This window comes from Talpa occidentalis, unplaced genomic scaffold (genome assembly GCF_014898055.3).
Source record: "Talpa occidentalis isolate TD23 unplaced genomic scaffold, MPIMG_talOcc4v2.1 talOcc4.8, whole genome shotgun sequence".
Lineage (NCBI taxonomy): Eukaryota > Metazoa > Chordata > Mammalia > Eulipotyphla > Talpidae > Talpa > Talpa occidentalis.
In genome coordinates, this window is record NW_023605194.1 from 19,678,854 (window position 1) to 19,698,769 (window position 19,916).

The 19,916-nt window shown below is 41.7% G+C and overlaps 1 protein-coding gene across 3 annotated transcripts in view; it reads left to right on the plus strand.

Annotated features, from left to right (window-relative positions):
- The window catches only part of ARMH3 (armadillo like helical domain containing 3), a 196,237-nt gene that overhangs the window by 89,130 nt on the left and 87,191 nt on the right, over positions 1-19,916 (plus strand). For all 3 annotated transcript variants that reach the window (XM_037497405.2, XM_037497406.2, XM_054690559.1), the window contains 3 exons: positions 4,697-4,779; positions 5,696-5,822; positions 18,525-18,600. In XM_037497405.2, the coding sequence (XP_037353302.1) occupies positions 4,697-4,779; positions 5,696-5,822; positions 18,525-18,600 (286 nt within the window). The remainder of the gene's footprint in view (positions 1-4,696; positions 4,780-5,695; positions 5,823-18,524; positions 18,601-19,916) is intronic.

Below are 19,916 nucleotides of genomic sequence, written 5' to 3' on the forward strand. Positions count from 1 at the left end.
TTTTAGTTTGAATATCTGAATACCTATGTGATTTTTTATTTTTTGAGATAGTAAGAGCATGCAGAAGCAGATGTGTGCAGTGTGAGAGCTAAAGAGGAGATGAGAGCAGGTATGAGGACCTGCTGAGGTGGTTTGTGCTGGAATAAGCTACTGGGAGTTTTCGTGTTGTAAGAGTAGTGGAAAGGTAATAATATGGAAGTAAGTATCTGTTATAGTAACTGAGGACTGAAAGAACAAAGGGGCCAAATACATGAAAATAACCTGAGCTGCCAGGAGGAAGCGAAAATTATAAATCAGAGTAGAGAGAATTGTTGGTAACAACAGTCACAAGTCTCAGCACACCATTTCTATGTCAGCTTTCCTCCCTTTAACATTTAACTCCATCTGGCACCTTTGTTTATTTTTTTAAAATATTTTTTTTTTTTTTTAAGATTTATTTATTTATTTATACATGCACTGGGTACAGTCAGAAGAGCGGGATGGTGAGAGAATTCACCAGAGACAGAGCGGGGTGCAGAGCAGGCAGAAGGACCGAAGTACACTGCTGAGGGGAGCAGCGGGCGGCAGGAGAAGTCTGCGGCCATGTGGGACCCTCCTCTGGTGGCCGGGGAGCAGCCGGGGATCGAACCGGCGCTGCAGAGGTTGCAGGCAGCTTTGCAACCCAACGTTCAATCGCTGCGCCACCGGGCAGGCCCCTGGCACCTTTGTTTAATCATATCTGAATGGCATAGTAGAAAGAACACTAAATAAGAGTTTCCCACTTTCTTTTCTTTCAGGTCCCAGCTTAGTCACTTACAGGGGGAGGCTTTCTTATCCAAAAATGAGGGATTAAATGATCTCTAAAGTCCCACAAATCTATCATCAGCAATGTTGAAGTCTCCCAGGTTTAGATCTCTCATCACATCAGGTTGGAGTATAGAATAGACTATGTTTGCAGTGGTGTGTAAGACACTGAACAGCTGATAGGATGGGTGCAGCATCAGGGAAGTGAAGAGAAAAGCACTATCCATGGGATACTTGGGGCATTACATTTTGAAGGGGATTGTGGTGCCTGATTACCTGAGACTTGTGGGAGCTAATTTTAAGGTTACTTTGTTTTAACTGCCTATTAATTCCCAGGTAAGAAAATCTTGATTTTTTTTTTTTTGGGGGGGGGATGGTGTTGGGTCTGACCTGAATTATCAGGGGAAGAATGCAGGTCTCTCTGTACTGAGTCACAGAGTATTGTAGTGCTGGGCTCTCCTCAATACCATTTGACTCTGTCAATGTTGGTTGCAGTTGGGACACAGGTCACCTCTTGGCCTCTTTGCTTTCTTCCTCCCCTCATATTTATCACTTTGTCATCCTTGACTCTGAATCCCAGAGATCAAGACTAGCTGTAGTCTAGCAAAGAGGCAATAAATCATTGCTCCCACTTTCTTTTCATCAGGTTTCCTGCCCCTTAATTACCACATATCCATTGCTGAAGCTGCATCTTTGTGCTGTGGGTTCTGGGGACAAAAGCCCTAGTTGATTGGATGTCTGCGAAAGCTACTTTGTCTCTCTTCAGCCATTATGTTTTGTAGAGTGCCACTTGTGTTACCCATCCTCTCCCCTTGTCTTCTGTGAGTTTGTAGAGTCTGATTGTCAGGTAATTTATCCACTACCAGGCTTGTCTAAACTCTGGGGTTAGGGACTGAAGTGGGCAGCCCTTAAATAACTCAAGATGATCTTCATTAAGGAGCATGTTTTGGCTGGGGTTAATTATTTTTATATGGATTTTAGCAAGTCCTTTTCTTTCTCTGTGCCCCTGGTAGGCTATAAATTGGTTGTGTGATCTTGTATGGGCTCCCATGAAGCCTTTTTATATCTATCTATCTATCTATCTATCTATCTATCTATCTATCTATCTATTATCTATCTACCTACCTACCTACCTACCTATCTATTTTGTCCAGTTCAACAGTTAACAGACAACATTGAAGGACCAGCTGCCTCTGATTTGCCTTTCCATTATGAAACCTCAGTGAACTTAGGTCATTGGGGCAGGGATGCAGAGTTTGTAAATGAGGATGCCTTATCTTCTTCATCCCTAGCCAGATTTTTTCTTTTTTTTTTTTTTTTTTGCTATTTGAAGGGAATATTTATGCTGTAGAAACAGAGTATAGACAGACTCTTGTACTTTTTCTTGCCTGCTGTTTCTTTACTATACCTGTGCTTCAGAGGATTGAGAGTGAGGGGTGTTGTGTGGTAGGTAGCAAGTGTCTGGAGAGTGTCATTCCCTGCTGTTTCAAATCAAAGGTCACATCTCTCCTGTAAGAGGGGTAAACTTCACACAAAGCTCAGCCAGCATGGGAGAACAGACTTCTCTGATGGCAAAGAAGCAGATTTGGTCTTTAAAAAGGAGAGGTCAAGCCTTTTATGTCTGTGGAAGTGGAAGAAGATAGAAGGACCACTGATTCTTTATAGATTCACATTGAGTAGGGAAGCTAGATACAGGGGCAGTAGTTAAAATATGCACAGGAGCAGGATTCATTTAGTGATTCTGGGTGATAGAGTAAAATACAATTGATAACTTTTTTTATGTTTAATATTTATTTGTAAAAATATCCTTAAAGCTGCATTGTAAACCCGGGACTTGCATGGTTAAACTAGGAATGCCTCAGTAAGGATTGCCAGACAGAAAGGGGATCTTTTTGGTAAATGTTGTCATGGTTGTGAGAGAAAAGAGCAAGCTGCATTTTTATTTGAATAGTGAGGGCAGCAAGGGCCTTTTTTTCCCTCTTCATTGAGCTCTTTTTCCATCTAGAGCTGAAGCAACTATAGGTTCTACTGTGTAGCTGGCACATCTGGGACCAGTTAAATTGAATTATATCCCTCTTAACAATGATTGAAACAAATATCTAAAACTTGGTGACATGCAGTGCTTGCAGCTTAGGGTGAGAGGGGCCCTCATTTTTACCTGTAAATTAAGCAAATATGATGGGGAAATCATCTGGGAGTAAATTTAGAACGTTAAGGTGTTCATTTTATAAATTTTTGTGCTTACTTGCTTTGTTTTGTTCTTTTTTTTGTTGTTGTTGTTGGCTTATAACAATGTACATGACTCAGAGGTCTAGGTTCACAGCTGTTCACGTGCATGTTACCACATCATACCTGCCGTGGGGACCCCCGTTCCTCTACGAGGGTCAGTTGCACCCCCTTCCCTGGTAGCTACCAGCTTCCTCTGGTAGCTTTGAATATACAGTCAGAGTTTAGGGTTTGCTTTGCATTGATTTTATCTGCTTCTTTGTTTTGTTTCTATTCCACATATGAATGAAATCATCTAGTATTTGTGTTTTTCCTTTTGACTTACTTTTGCTTAGCATAATCCATGCATGTTGTCACAAATGGAAAGATTTCATCTTTTCTTTCTTTCTTTTTATTTTTGTGGGACCCTCGCCGGTGGCCAGGGAACGAACCGGCGCTGCAGAGGCTGCGAACAGCCTCACAGACCAGCACTCAACCACTGCACCACCAGGGGAGGCCCTCTTTTCTTTTTTAAGATTTATTTATTTATGCATACAAGAGCTGGGGTGTAGGCCAGAGGTGGGTGGGGTGAGAGGATTCGCCAGAGATAGAATAGGGAGCAGAACAGGCAGATTAACTGAAATACACTGCTAAGGGGAGCAGTGGGTGAGATAGGAGAGGTCTGCTGCACCATGTGGGTCACCTCCCTGGCCAGGGATCAAATTCATGCTGCAGTGGCTGGGGATTGCTTAACAGTGCAGAGATTTTTTTTTTAAGATTTATTTATTTATTTATTTATACAAGCACTGGGCAGTCAGAAGCGTGGGAGGGTAAGAGAATTCACCAGAGCCAGAGCGGGGAGCAGAGCGGTCAGAAGGACCGAAGTACACTGCTTAGGGGAGCAGCGGGCGGCAGGAGAGGTCTGTGCGCCATGTGGGACCCTCCTCCGGTGGCCGGGGAGCAGCCAGGGATCGAACCGGCGCTGCAGAGGCTGCGGGCAGCTTCACAGCCCACACAGTGCTGAGATTTAACATCTTGTGCCACCAGGGAGGCCCCTCCTTTTTTTTTTTTTTTTTTTTAAAGATCTATTCATTTATGCACACAAGAACTGGGGTACAGGCCAGAGGGTGGGGGTGAGAGGGTCCACCAGATACAGAGTAGGGAACAGAACAGGCAGATTGACTGAAATACACTGCTGAGGGGAGCAGCGGGCAAGTCAGGAGAGGTCTGCTGCGCCATGTGGATCACCTCCCTGGCAGGGCGGGAAAACTAACTTGTGCAGTGGCTGCGAATAGCTTCATAGGTTGCGTCTTAACCCCTTGCACCACCAGGGTAGCCCCCCTCTTTTTTTTTTTATAGCTGAGTGTAATATTCCATTGTGTTTATATACCACATCTTTATCCACTTGACAACTTAGGTTGTCTCCATAACTTTGCTATTCTAAATTGCTCTTAGTTGCTATTTAAGAAGTAGCAAAAAGAAGCAGATATAAAGAAAAAACAAAACCTTCTTTGGGTAGATAAGTAGACATGTACTTGGGTAGGTCATTTCACATGTATCCTGCCTTACCTGATTTTTAAAATCTTGGTAGCTGTGACTTACTCTTTCCACTCTTATTTGGATTTCTGGGGAGCTAGTCTGCTTTCATTTAACTTTATTGATTATGCTTTAAATAGCTAAATAGCTTATTGTCTTTTTTTTTTTTAAGCCTTGATAAATTTGCTGAAGTTCCTCATGTCAAATGAGACTGTGCTTTTGGCCAAACACAACATTTTTACATTAGCCCTTATGGTGAGTAACAAAATGTTTCTTTTTCTGAAATCATCCCTTAAGACAGAGCTAGGTCAGTTTGAAATAGGAATTGGTGGTCTGGTAACTAAGTCACAGGGAGAATCAGCTTTACTTTGTTCTTGGGTTAGGTTAGTCTTTTTGGATCCTCCTCATTTTTATCTGTGTCTTAGCAAATCTGGGACTTTCTCTTTCCTGAGAGCATACTATCTGGCAGGGGCAGATATAGATTAGATCTCTGTGTATAAATAGTGAACTGTGTTCCCAGTTGGGAGACTGTACTGTATTACTACAGTCTCTTATGTAGCTAAGTAGCAAAACCTCTAGAGGTATCCCAGTCAGACTCGTGAATCCTTCATAGTTGTACTTGGCTACTGGGGAACATTTCAGGTGCTTCCTCATCTTACTGGTTATTTGGGTTAGAAGAAAGGCATTGTGCTCTTGACTGTCTTCTTCAGGAAGTGTTTGTTTATAAATGCTTAACATTTAGTGGGGGAAAGCCCTAGTATTTACTGATTTCCATAGTAGAACTGAAGCCATAATGACCAAGGTCAAGATAATCAGCATAATATCATTGAGGGTAGAGTTTGGAAAAGATATGCAGTAACAATCCATTTTATGATATTCCTACCACAGAGATATAAAGTATAAATTAATCTCAAATACATGGATAATAGTAAAAGAAAATAATTAGGAAGTGATAAGTTTTGAGTTCATTTTAATATAATTCATTTAGTTGTAAGTTTATGTAAGTTAAGTTTTACTAATGGCTGTATTTAACGGCCCGTCCACCAAATTCCTGAAAATTTAACAATCATCTCACACAAGCCAGTGAGAAATGGCTACAGCATACCACTGAGAATACCCTTCCGGTTTTTATAGCATGATGCCTATATATGGACTTTTGTTTCTTTTTTAGATTGTGAACCTATTTAATATGTTTATCACATATGGTGACACATTCCTGCCCACCCCCAGCAGCTATGATGAACTCTACTATGAGATTATTCGCATGCACCAGAGCTTTGACAACCTCTACTCCATGGGTAAGCAGTTTTTTCTATTTACTCTTTCCTCATCGTCTGTCTGATTTTTGGCATGTGGGAGAAAAAGACTATGAAAGAATTCCTCTAGTTACTTGGTGCCCTTGCTTGGCAACAAAACATAGTACTCTCCTCTTTTCAGGCAGAAGGAAGGTATATGTGGATGTCTTTGCCTTAGGAACTTAGAATTAATATTAGTGGAAAATTTGGTGGAAAGGGCTAGCAACTTTTAGCCCTTGATGCTTGAGAAGGGAGGCTTGTGGATTTAGTGACTGCTGTTGAGAAGGGAGTGAAAGAGTGGGCGGAAATTGACAGCGGCAAATAGAAAAGCTTGGATCCCAGAGGAACATTGTGTGATTTGAGAAGGTACAAGATTTTAAGGAGTTTTAATGTACCTATGTATTTTTAGCATAACTTATGAGAGGAAGTGGATATTAGATAAAAATCTTTTTCTAAAACTTTTTGGCCATTGGCTCCTTGAAATTTAATTTTTCAGCCTTATGAGTTGACTTAGTTTCTGAAAGAGGTCATGTATCTTTGTAAATTTGGGTAAAGTATCTAGTCACTCCTACCTGGAGTTTGAAAGGTCAGGAAAGATTCCTTTACACTGCACAGGAACAGAAAGCCACTCAGTAAAATTAGCTATTATAAAACCTTAGCTTTATTAAGCCTTTTTGAGATATAATTGATATGTAATAATTACATGCATTTAATGTATACATATTTTAATAAGTTTTGACATATGTATATATATGGATATGAAGCTATTACAGTGATTAAGGTAAAGAATGTACCTGTCATGTGTATATATGTATATGAAGCTATCACTGTAATCAAGGTAAAGAACATATCTGTCACCTCTCCAAAATTTCTTTGTATCCCTTTAGAATCCTCCTCTTGTGTTCCCCTTACCACCTCTATCCCTTATCCCCTCCATCCCTTGGCAACCACTGATCTGTTTTCTGTCACTATTGATAGTTTGCTTCATCCCTTCTGTTGAGACTGAAAACTCTTATCTCCTGCTTGGGACTCCTGTATCTTGAGAAAAGTGGAGGGGATTTGGAACAAGTACCCTAGGAGAGGAGTAGAAACAAATTGTAAAAAAGAATACTTGTTTAGGAAGAGAAAAACCTTTTCTAATAGACTTTTAAGAGCAGAGAGGAAAACTTATAAGAGAACTATGTTTAATTTTGTTAGGACATCTTAAGCAGTGGGATTATGGTTTTTTGATTAGTTCTTTTTTCCAATTGCAAGTGTCAGAAAACTCCAACTTATTAAACTATCTTAAACAATTGGAAAATCATTCCACTTTCCAAGAATTCCAAAGAGTATCAATTCCCAAATGATGTGACCAGTTGCTCAACGGTGTTTACCAGGGTCCAGGTATTTTTTCTATTTCTCTGCTCTCTCTTACTCAATATAATACAGTTTTGGTGTCAGGGCAGCTCCTCTCAGAATGGTAAATTCCAGTTGTCACATCAAGACATGTCTTTTTCTTTTTTTCTTTTATTTCTTTATTTATTTTTTTGTACAAGAGCTGGGGTACAGGCCAGAGGTGTGGGAGGGTGAGAGGATACACCAGAGACAGAGCAGGGAGCAGAACAGGCAGATGACCGAAATGCACTGCTGAGGGAAGCAGGCTCGACAGGAGAGGTCTGCCATGCCATGTGGGAATCCCCCTGGCCATCCGGGAATTGAACCTGCACCACAGAGGCCACAGAGAGCCTCATAGCACTGTGCTCAACCCCCTGCGCCACCGGGGAGGCCCCTTTTTCTTTTTTTAAAGGGACCAGAAGCCTCCCATGAGTACTGTCCCACAGACTTCCCATTGACCACATGTGCTTTATGTGCCCTGGTGGTTTTGCATCCACCCTGCTTTACTACCATGCTTGTTTTGAGAATGTATAATTTTCTGAGGATGTTAAACTGCCCCTGAGGCTTTTAACACCCAATTATAGAGAAATAAAGATATCTTTCAATCAGGAAAGGAAAGAGAGCTGGAATGGGAGATACATTTTATAGAAGCGTATGTACCTGCCCAGTGGGGCTATGTACCCAGATGAGATAAATAAACCCTTAGTAGCTATAGTAACAGAGATATTTGGTAATTCTCAAAGCTGCCAAGAGAACTAAAATGTTTACCAGGATAGATCAAATAGGAAAGTGAAAATTTTCACTAAATGAAATACAACGGTTAGTAGTAGCATATTTTACTGCTTTCCATTTTACATAAAGTATGATGAAACTTATGATGGAAAAAAGCATTTCTTAAAAAGATTTATTTATTTATGCATATAAGAGCTGGGGTACAGGCCAGAGATGCAGGGGGAGAGAAGACTCACCAGAGACAGTGGAGAATAGAACAGATAGACTGACTGAAATACACTGCTGAGGGGAGCAGTGGGCAGACAGGAGAGGTCTGCTGTGCCATGTGGGTTTCTCCCTGGGAATGGAACTCGTGCTGCAGAGGCTGTGCATTGCTTCATTGTGCGGTGCTTAACCCCTTGCACACCAGGGAGGCCCAGAAAAAAGCATTTTTTAAGAGTCAATTTTTTTGGAGTATGATTAACATATATATAGTAAAATTCACTCAAAGTTTGAGTTTTTTTTTTTTTTTTAAGATTTATTTATTTATTTATACAAGCACTGGGTACAGTCAGAAGTGCGAGAGTGTGAGAGGATTCACCAGAGCCAGAGCAGGGAGCTGAGCAGGCAGAAGGACCGAAGTACACTGCTGAGGGGTGCAGCAGGCGGCAGGAGAGGTCTGTGCGCCATGTGGGATATCCTCCTCTGGTGGCCGGGGAGCAGCCGGGGATCGAACCGGCGCTGCAGAGGCTGCAGGCAGCTTCGCAACCCAGCGCTCAACCGCAGCGCCACCTGGGAGGCCCCAAAGTTTGAGTTTTAACAATGCATACAGCAGTGTAATTATCACAAAAAAATCAAGATATAGAAGAGTTGCATTATACCAAAAATTTCTCTTCTACTCCTGGGAGGTCGTTTGTATGTGTTGCTGAATTTGATTTGTTAATGATCATTAGGGATATAGGGCTGCAATTTTATTTTCTTATAATGTATTTTTTAGTTTAATTTTCTTTTTTAGTTTATTGAAATAACATTGGTCTATAACATTGTATAGGTTTCAATTGTACAGCTTTATAAATAAATGTCTGCATATACAACACATGTTCACCATTTAAATTCTAGTTTCTGTTCTTCACCATATACACCCCTTTTCCCAATTTACCCATCACTCCCCTTCCCTTCTGGTAACCACTGTCTTGTTCTTATAGTCTAAGAGTTTGTTTTTATTTTGTTTTGTTTATTTCCTTTGTCTTGTCCACATATAAGTGGGAATTATATGGTGTCTTTCTTTTGATTGATTTATTTCATTTAGCCTAATACCATTCAGCATCCATGTTGTTGCAAATGACGGGATTTCATCCTTTTTTTTTTTTTAAATTGGCATGTATTATTTATTTATTTGTTTGTTTGTTTGTTTGTTTGTTTGTTTGTTTATACAAGCACTGGGTACAGTCAGAAGCGCAGGAGGGTGAGAGAATTCACCTGAGCCAGAGCAGGGTGCAGAGCAGGCAGAAGGACAGAAGTACACTGCTGAGGGGAGCAGCGGGTGGCAGGAGAGGTCTGCGTGCCATGTGGGATCCTCCTCCGGTGGCCGGGGAGCAGCCGGGGATTGAACCGGCGCCGCAGAGGCCGTGGGCAGCTTCAAAACCCAGCGCTCAACTGCTGCGCCACCGGGGAGGCCCGATTTCATCCCTTTTTATAGCTGAGTAGCATTCTATTATACCACATCCTGTTTATCCACTCATACATTGATGGACATTTAGATTGTTTCCAACTCTTGACTGCTGTGAAAAATGCTGCAATGAACATGAGAGTGCTTATATCTCTTGGAATTAGTGTTTTCATGTGCTAGGGATAAATACCCCAAAGATGGATGACTGGATTGTATGGAATTTCTATTCTTAATTTTTTGAGCAATCTCCATATTATTTTCCATGATGGCTACACCAGTTTGCAATCCCATCAACAGTCTATGAGGATTTCCTTTTGGGTTTTCTTTTTCTCTACATCCGCGGCAGCACTTTTTGTTTCTTGGCTTTTGGATGATAGCCATTCTCACATGTGTAAGGTGATATATCGTTGTTTTGACTTGCATTTCCCTTATGATAAGAGATGATGTACATCTTTTCATGTTCCTGTTAACCAGTTGTATCTCTTCTTTGCACACATGTCTATTTAGGTCCTCTGCCCATTTTTCAATAGGGCTGTTTTTTGGTTGTTGAAGTGGTTCTTTAACAGGCTTAATCCACTTTACTTCTCTAGTATAAAAATTTTGTGGTGGTCACAGCTGGAACCTGGATCCTCTGCATTGAGACTCTGGTTTGGGTCTTCACAAGATGGTCAGTGAATTCCTGTTAGGGAGATTTAGTGACCACAGTCTTTCCAGAGGTCAGGGGTAAGATAGCTGTAGGTCTTGGAGATGGCATTGAAAGTGGTGTTGGCAAAGTTGCCCAGGTGGCGGTGCAGCCCATAGTTAGTCATCAGTACTAGCTATCATCAGCAACTTCTTGAACACAGAGGACGAAACTGCCAGTCCCTCTGGGCACAGGGATGAGAGGCACACCAGCACAGAGCCAGTGGCCTGTCATCTAGCAAGGGAAGGTATGGGGCCTGCCAATTTTATTCTTGCCTCACCTCATGGGAAGGATGGAGAGTTTGACCAGAATGATAGTCCCTTGGATGGCAGTGGCAACCTCTTTGGATCACTTAACATTCAGATCAGCATATCCGTCATAATCACCAATAATGATAAATGCCTGCTTCACAAACCAGCCTGGGCCTGGTTTTGCACAGATATAATCTCCTCACCCTGGGTTGGCCCAGAAAAAAAAAAGTGATCGCAGATTCCTTGATAGACAAGGAAAGAGTAGAGCTCTCCAGAGACTTGATCTTCATGCTCTTGACCAGGCAGCCCAGCTTAGTGACAGCTTAATTCAAGAGCTCCATGCTGGGGGCCTGGCCTGACCACAACTAAGACCCCTGTCAAAGCCTCCACAAGGGCCTCCCCGGTGGCGCAGCGGTTGAGCGCTGGGTTGCGAAGCTGCCCGCGGCCTCTGCGGGGCCGGTTCGATCCCCGGCTGCTCCCCGGCCACCGGAGGAGGGTCCCACATGGCGCGCAGACCTCTCCTGCCGCCCGCTGCTCCCCTCAGCAGTGTACTTCGGTCCTTCTGCCTGCTCTGCACCCCGCTCTGGCTCTGGTGAATTCTCTCACCCTCCGACGCTTCTGACTGTACCCAGTGCATGTATAAACAAAACAAACAAACAAATAAATAAATAAAACATGCCTCTATAAAAAAATTAAAAAAAAAAAAAAAAAGCCTCCACAAAAGCCGCCACCACCCCTGCTACCACTTCCCACTCCAGGACCCTCAGACCCTCCCTCAGCACTATTGTTGTCCACTGTTCGGTGTGTTCACTGAGAAGAGGCTTGTTGAGTTGTAAAGCTCTTTATATTGTTGGATACTAACCCATTTTTGGACATATGATTTACAGATATCTTCTCCTGTTCAGTAGGATACCTTTTTTAGTGGTAGTTTCTTCTCCCATGTGGAAGATTTTTCAGTTTGAAACAGTTTCATTGTTTGTGTTGCTTTTTTTTCCCTTAACTCCCTTTGGAGCCAAAACTCCAAATGTATTTATCTCAGGGAGCTTCTTTTTTTTTTTTTTTTTTTTTTTTCATTTTTTAATTTAAATATTTTATATAATTCTTACATCTTTTTTCATCTTTGCACAATGTATGCATTTTCATTTTGGTTATATTCCCCATACAATTGCACCTCCCCCCTTTTTTTGTCTCTAGTCTTTCCTTTCCCCGCCACTCCCCCTCCCCAATGGTGTGTCTCTGGTTTATAGTTGATTGTTGATTTTGATTTTTACTTTGTATTGATTAGTCTTTTTCCTGGTCTCTTATTTAGGTTTTTTAAATTCTTGCTATGAGTGAGACCATCCGGTATTTTTCTTTTTCTTTCTGACTTATTTCGCTGAGCATGATCCCTTCCAGCTCCATCCATGTTGCTGCAAACTGCATGTGTTTATCTTTTTTGAATGCTGAGTAATATTCCATGGTGTATATGGACCACATCTTCTTGATCCAGTCATCTATTTTTTGGCATTTGGGTTGTTTCTATAGCTTAGCTATTGTAAATAGTGCTGCTATAAATAAACATAGGGGTGAAGGTGCCCTTTGGAATTACTGTTTCTGTGTCATTTGGGTAAATACCTAGGTGTGGAATTGCTGGATCATATGGAAGCTCTATGTTTAATAGTTCAAGAAATCTCCACACAGCTCTCCATAGTGGTTGTGTAACAGGGTGGTCCCCAGGAAAGGGGGAGGTTCCAGGTTCCTTGCCCCACCCTGTTACAGTTGGACCAGTTTGCACTCCCACCAGCAGTGCAGGAGAGTTCCTTTTTCTTCACAACCTCGCCAACATTTGTTGTTGCTAGTTTTTTTAATATGTGCCATTCTCACTGGTTTGAGATGGTATCTCATTGTAGTTTTGATTTGCATTTCTCAAGGAGCTTCTTTTGGTTTCTGTTTTCTTTTATGTATTTTAGAGTTTCAGGTCTCTTGTTCCCAACTTCAATCCATTTTGAATTAATTTTTGTGTACCATGTGAGATAGTGGTCCAGTTTCATTTTTCTCTGATTCTAATAAGTGGTAATAGTGACCTTAAAAAATGAGTTGGAGAATGTTCTCTCATTCTGTTTTCTGGAAGAATTCTTTAGAAGTGGTATTATTTCTCTTTAAATGTCAGCATTTAAAGACGCTTGTCAGTAAAGCCAGCTAGGCCTGCAGTTTACTTTCTTGGAAGGTTTTTACCTGGCAATTAACTTATACAACTACTTAAGTTATCCATGTCTCCTTGAGTAACTCTTGGAAGTTTGTGTCTTTTAAGGAATTTGTCTTAGATTGTTTCAAGTAGTCAGTTTTATGGGCATAGAATTGTTTGTAATATTTACTTTTAATGTCTGCATCTTTACTGATTTCCTTTCTTTTATTTCTGATATTGATAATATGTATCTTTTTTTCCCTTGGTCAGTCTAACTACATGTTTATCAAGATTATTGACTTTTTTTTCCCCCAAAGAACCAGTTTGCAGTTTTATTGAATTTTTTTCCTCTTGTTGTTTTCTCCTCTACTCTTTAAAAAAAATTTTTTTAGATATACATGTTTTTATTTTTTTAAAAAAGATTTATTTTATTTATACAAGAGCTGGGGTACAGGCGAGAGGCACGGGGGATGAGAGGATTCACCAGAAACTGAGTGGGCACAGAACAGGCAGATCGACTGAAACACACTGCTGAGGGGAGTAGCGGGTAAGACAGGAGAGGTCTGCTATGCCATGTGGAAATCTCCCTGGCCGGCTGGGACTCGAACCCGCACTGCAGAGGCTGCGGACAGCTTCATAGCGTTGTGCTCAACTCGCTGCACCACCAGAGAGGCCCAATATATTTGTTTTTAAAGAATTATTCCTTTGGGCCTCCCTGGTGGCACAGGCGGTTGAGCGCAGCGCTGTGAATCTGTGCGCAGCATCTGCAGTGCCTGTTCAATCCCCACCGGCCACAGAGCAACCCGCATGGTGAGGCACACCGCTCCTGTCTCGCCCGCTGCTCCCCTCAGCAGTGTATTTCAGTCATTCTGCCTGTTCTGTTCCCCACTGTCTCTGGTGAATCCTCTCACCCTCCCGCACGTCTGGTCTGTTCCCCGGTTCTTGTATAAATAAATAAAATCTTATAAAAAAAGAATTATTCCTTTATTGTAAGATGTGTGCGTGTGTGTGTGCGCGTGTGTGTGTTTGTGTGTAGAAGAACTGGGTTGTAGACCACATGTGAGGGGGGTGAGAAGATTCACCAGAGACAGAGTGAGGAGCAGAACAGGTGAATCTACTGAAATACACTGCTAAGGGGAGCAGTGGGCGAGACAGGAGAGGTCTGCTGTGCCATGTAGGTTAGCTCCCTGGCCAGGGATCAAACTCAGGCTGCAGTGGTGATAGCCCTGAGATTTAACCTCTACGCCACCAGGGAGGCCCCTTCTCTTCTGCTCTTACCTCTATTTCCATCCTGTTGTATGTGTTGAGTTTAATTTGCTCTTCTTTGCTACCTTAAAATGGAAACTTACGTCATTGATTTCTTTTTGTGTAATATAAATATTTAGTCTTAAAGATTTTTCTCTAAGTACTACTTTTTGTGCATCTTACAAATTGCATTTGTTGAGTTTTCATTAACATTCAGGTCCAGCATATTTTCTCATTTCCCTTGTGATTTCTTCTTTGACCTTTGGGTTATTTATAAAAAGTGTTGCATTTAAGTCCCAAATATTTGGAGATTTTATGGATATCATTCTGTTAGTAATTTCTAGTTTAATTTAGTTTTTGCTCCAAGAATATTTTTAGTCTGATTTCAGTCCTTTGAACTATATTGAGATGTTGTATAACCCAGAATATGGTTCATCCTGGTAAATGTTCCTGTGTACTTGTAATCTGCTCTTTGGGTAGAGTATTCCATATGCTTCAGTTTGGTCAAAATTTTTGATAATGTCCTCTGTTCTCAGATTTTTCTGCCTACTTGTTCTAAAGGAACAGAGAAGACTGTTAATATCTCCAGCTGTATTCAGCTCTCCTGCCCACCTGTGACTATGCAGGTGTTTCTTTTCACAAACTTTACCTTTGCAAATCAGCAGCAGTAGTTCTTTCTGCCCACTTGTGTCTGTGCAAGCATCTTTTCCTTTTCTTTTCCTAATAACCCTGACCTTTTAAAATGTAAAAAAATACCTCCAACTATAATTGTAGGTTTCTCTATTTCTTCTTGTAGTTCTTTCATTTTTTTCGGTTCATGTATTTTATGACTCTGCTTTTAGATGTATACACATTTAGAATTATCATATCTTGGTGAATTAATCCTTTTATTATAGGATAAATTCCTTCTTTCGCTCTGGTATATCCCTTTTCTGAAGTCTGTTTTGTCCAATAGTAATATAGCCACTTTCTTTTGAGTAATGTCTGCATGTCTACCTTCTTCCTATTAACTTATATATTTATATTTATATTTAAAGTGGTTGTGTTATGTAGAGTTGTTATGTAGAGTTCATAGTTAGGTTTAGTTGTTTGTAATTCAGTTTGACAACCTATGTCTCTGACTTGATATTTAAATGTATACATTTAATGTAATAATCGATATAACTTCTTTTAGTTCTAGCATTTATTTTTGTCTGCTTTTATTATTTTGTCTAGCATTTATTTTGTCCCTCCACCCCTTTTTTGGACAATATGAATATTTTTTAATATTGCATTTTAATTTATCAGTTGCTTATTGACTGTGTTTCTTTGTTTTGTTTTGTTTCTTTTTTTAAAAAGATTCATTCTATTTTTTTTATGCACAAGAGCTGGGGTATAGGCCAGAGGTGCGGGGTCGGGCGGAGGGTGAGAGGATTCACCAGAGACAGAGTGGGGAACAGAACAGGCAGATTGATTGAAATACACTGCTAGGGGAGCGGTGGGCGAGTCAGGAGAAGTCCGCTGCGCCATGTGGTTTGCTCCCTGGCTTGGGGATCGAACTCGTGCTGCACTGGCTGCCAATAGCTTCAGAGGTTGCGTCTTCACCCCTTGCGCCACCAGGGAGGCACTGTTTTGTTTCATTTTTAAAAATTTATTTATTTATGCATACATGAGCTGGGGTGTAGGCTAGAGGTGCGGGCAGTGAGGGGGGGCAGTTTGAGAGGATTCACCAGAGGCACAGTGGAGAGCAGAACAGGCAGATTGACTGAAATACACTGCTGAGGGGAGCAGCAGGTGACCCAAATGCTGCACCATGTGGGTAGCTCTCTGGCTGGGGATTGAACTTGTGATGCAATGGCTGCTGATAGCTTTATAGTGCTGAGACTTAACCCCTTGTGCCGCCAGGGAGGCCCATTGGCTGTGTTTCTTTGTATACCAGTTGTTCTAGGATTACAATTATCTGTTGTAGTCTACTTGGAGCAGCATAGTGCCCCTTCAATGAAATATAAAAGCTTTGCTACTATAGGTTCTTTAATCACCATGCCCCATACTTACTTTGATGTTATACCTATCATATGTGTTTACATATATTTAAAACCTACCAGGCAATGCTATAATTTTGGTTGTGACAATCATTCATATTCTAAAGAATATTAGAGTGAAAAATATTTTTTATGTTTAAAATTTTTTTTTAAGAATTCATTTTTTTTTTTTAAGATTTATTTATTTATGCATACAAGAGCTAGGGTGCAGGCCAGAGATGCTGGGGTTGAGAGGATTCAACAGAGACAGTGGGGAGCAGATCAGGCAGATGTACTGAAATACACTGCTGAGGGGAGTAGCAGTTGAGACAGCAGAGGTCTGATTTGCCATGTGGGTCACCTCCCTGGCCAGGGATCGAATCTGTGCTGCAGTGGCTGTGGATAGCTTCATAGTGCTGTGTCTTAACCCCTGTGCCACCAAGGGAGGCCCCTAAGACTTCAGTTTTTTATTGAACATATTACAAAAGCGGTTTATTCAAAAAGATCAAAACCCATGTCATCATCAGGCTCCTCAGATTCTTCTTTCTTTGTCAGGGTGTGTTTACTGCTAAAATCTCTCTCTTTTTTTTTTATAGAGTCTTTTTATTTCTCTCAGTGGTTTATCCTCAGGGACCAGTCCTGCATACATCACTTTGTACATGTCTTGGGTAGTCTCATGCTAGCCTCTCCCTCTAGGCTGTGATTGAGTATTAAATGTAGTAATGGGTAAGGATGGTATTTGAGACAGGGCCACAAGCCAGGGAATGTTCTCTTCACTTTCAGAGTCTTGCCCCAGGATGCTTGTTTCTGTTATTAAGATCCAGGTACTTAAGCTCTGGTTAGTGAGAACAATCAGTTGTCATATTGGTTTTGGCCTTAGGTTGGGGGTAAGCCAGGTGTTTGAGGCTGCAGTAGTTGCTTTTTTTTTTTTTTTTTTTTTTTTTAATAGAGGCATGTTTATTTATTTATTTATTTGTTTGTTCGTTCGTTTTGTTTATACATGCACTGGGTACAGTCAGAAGCGCGGGAGGGTGAGAGAATTCACCAGAGCCAGAGCAGGGAGCAGAGCAGGCAGAAGGACCGAAGTACACTGCTGAGGGGAGCAGCGGGCGGCAGGAGAGGTCTGCGCGCCATGTGGGACCCTCCTCCAGTGGCCGGGGAGCAGCCGGGGATCGAACCGGCGCCGCAGAGGTCGCCGGCAGCTTTGCAACCCAGCGCTCAACCGCTGCGCCACCGGGGAGGCCCTGCAGTAGTTGCTTTTATGAGGTGATGCAGGTGATCTAACCTGGCTCTCCTCACTGTTTAGGGCTCCACCTATTCTAGATTGGGAGCCTCAGGCTCAAGCCAGTAACATCATTCAACCCTCTGCTCCTTCAGTTTTCCAGTAGTGCACCTTCTGTCCTGCACACCAACTCTGTGCATGCCCTTCTCCAGCAGTGGTGCATGATCTCCATAGTCCCTGGTGTGGGTGTGTGCCCCTCAGAGGCACTCCATACAGTAGTGACTCCTCCCTCGTGTGGGTTGTACTGCCCCAGCAAACATAGTTTAATTACTGTCTTTCCTACCCCTTCCTGCAACTCTCTTGCTTCCAATATATGTGGTAGTGTTCTGTTTATCTTTCAAGGTTGTTTGCTTTGTTCTGTTGTATTTAGTTGTGAATATGTAGAGGAGGTGAGCCTGGTGTCTTCACTTTGCCACCATTCTGCCAGAGTCCCCCAATATGGATTTTAAAAGAATGTAAAAACTAAGTATGGAACCCAAGTAAAGGGGAGTGGAGGGCAGAGGGACCCAAGGCAGAGAAGGAGTAGAATATTTGATAGAAAGTGGGGAAAAATTCCCTGTTAAAAATAGTTGGGAATATGTCTTAATATTTTTCTCTAGGATGAGGACATTTTAAAAAGAATGTTGGGGGCCTCCCTGGTGGTGCAAGAGGTTGAGCACAGGTCTGTGAAGCTGTCCGCAGACTCTGCAGCACGGGTTCGATCCCGGCCTGTGGGGGAGATACCCACATGGCACGGCAGACCTCTACTGTTTCGCTCGCTGCTCCCCTCAGCAGTGTATTTCAGTCAGTCTGCCTGTTCTCTTCCCCACTCTGTCTCTAGTGAATCCTCTCACCCTCCCACACATCTGGCCTGTACCCTGGTTCTTGTATACGTGAATAAATACATCTTTTTTTTTTTTAAAGATTTATTTATTTATTTATACATACAAATACTGGGTACAGTCAGAAGTGCAGCGGGTCGGGGCGGGGGGGGCCGGGTGAGAGAATTCACCAGAGCCAGAGTGGGAAACAGAACAGGCAGACTGATGAAGTACACTGCTGAGGGGAGCAGCAGGCATGGCAAGAGAGGTTTGCATGCCATGTGGGGCCCTCGCAGGCGGCTGGGTATCAAACAGGCACTGTAGAGGCTGCAGGCAGCTTTGCAGCCCAGTGCTCAACCGCTGCGCCACCAGGGGAGGCCCTAAATAAATCTTTTTAAAAAATAAAAAGAAAAAGAATGTTGGCAGACAAATTATTCAAATAGCACTATTCATAGATGTCTCCATTCCTCATATTTGTGTTTTATACTAAGAGTCTGACAGATCTTTGTTCTTCCCCTTCTTTACAGTCCTGAGGCTTTCTACCAATGCAGGCCAATGGAAAGAAGCAGCTAGTAAGGTGACCCATGCGTTGGTTAATATCAGGTAAGGAGTGAGAATGTGCGTCTTTTGGAGTCTCTTGGCTCATCTTGAGGTTTATTTTACCTTTCTAAGTGGAGTGTGTTGAACACTACTACTATTTTAAGCCCTGATGTCTGTAGGAGTGAAAGAGATTGTCATACTTGATCAAGAAGAGCAGAGTGCGTGAGTTTGACTTTGTCACTTTGAAATAGCTCACAGTGCTATTCTATGAATTCTTACCAAGAGGTGGTTGCAAGCTCTTTTCAGGCATCTTTGTTGCCAAAGTGTTTTCCAAGTATAAGCCATCTGAAAGCTTTTCTCTGAAATTTTGTTCTGCTGTTCTCTGTGAGTTCAGTGAATGACTCATGGGGATCTGGAACTTTGACATTTTGCTTCACGTGGTTATTTCTATTTGTGGTAAACAGAGGCAAGTAGAGCTCATGGGGCTAAGTCATTATAAGTTCCTCATGAAATAGCAAGACAATTAGATTGCTGTACATACTGGATAAGACGGAATCAGACATGGAGTTGTTTTAGAGTCTTGAGGAAACACCATTCTCACATGGGAATGAGCTGTTTGTAAATGGAGGGAATATGCCCTCAGTATTATGAAACATAAAAGCTGGTTTTTCCTACATTCCTTGCTCCCTCTGTGTCTATCATTTTCCATTTTCTCAACAGTTATTAAATTGTTCTTGCAAACAATTGAAAAATTAATGTTGAGTAGAGAGGCAAACCCAACAGATGGAGAAACTTGATTTAGCTCCAGATGTAAGCCTTGCCAGACATTCCCAGTAATAGTAACGCACATTTACAACTTGCTATAGAATGTAATGTGTGATAAAGCTGGGATTCAGTATTTGTGTCTGTGTCTTTCTTTCTTTCCTTTTTCTTTTCCTTAAAATGTGCTATGCCTGCGCTAATATACTACATTGTTTGGCACATCTGGAAACAAGAAGAAAAGTGTGAAAGGGAGGCCTGGAATGAGGGAGTGTCGGGGTGAGATGTGCTAACAAGACTGTACTGAAGGTTGATCTGCCTTACCTGACCCCAGAGACATTTTGCCACAAACACAGTTTTATAAATCTCAGAAATGAATGCATATCTACACTTAGTAATAAACCCGATACTGTAGTAAGGTCTTTTGATAAATGTGATTTTCTGTAAGTATTGGGAATTATAAGCTGCCTTCTCCCAAATATCCCTTTGTGACCCAAGGGCAGTATGACAAATGTGGGTATTTGAAAGAAGCACCAGATTCTGGGCTAGAGTATGAAGTGCATATGGATATAATTCATGTTGTGTTTATTTATTCATGTATTTACTTAGGCCTTTCTGGC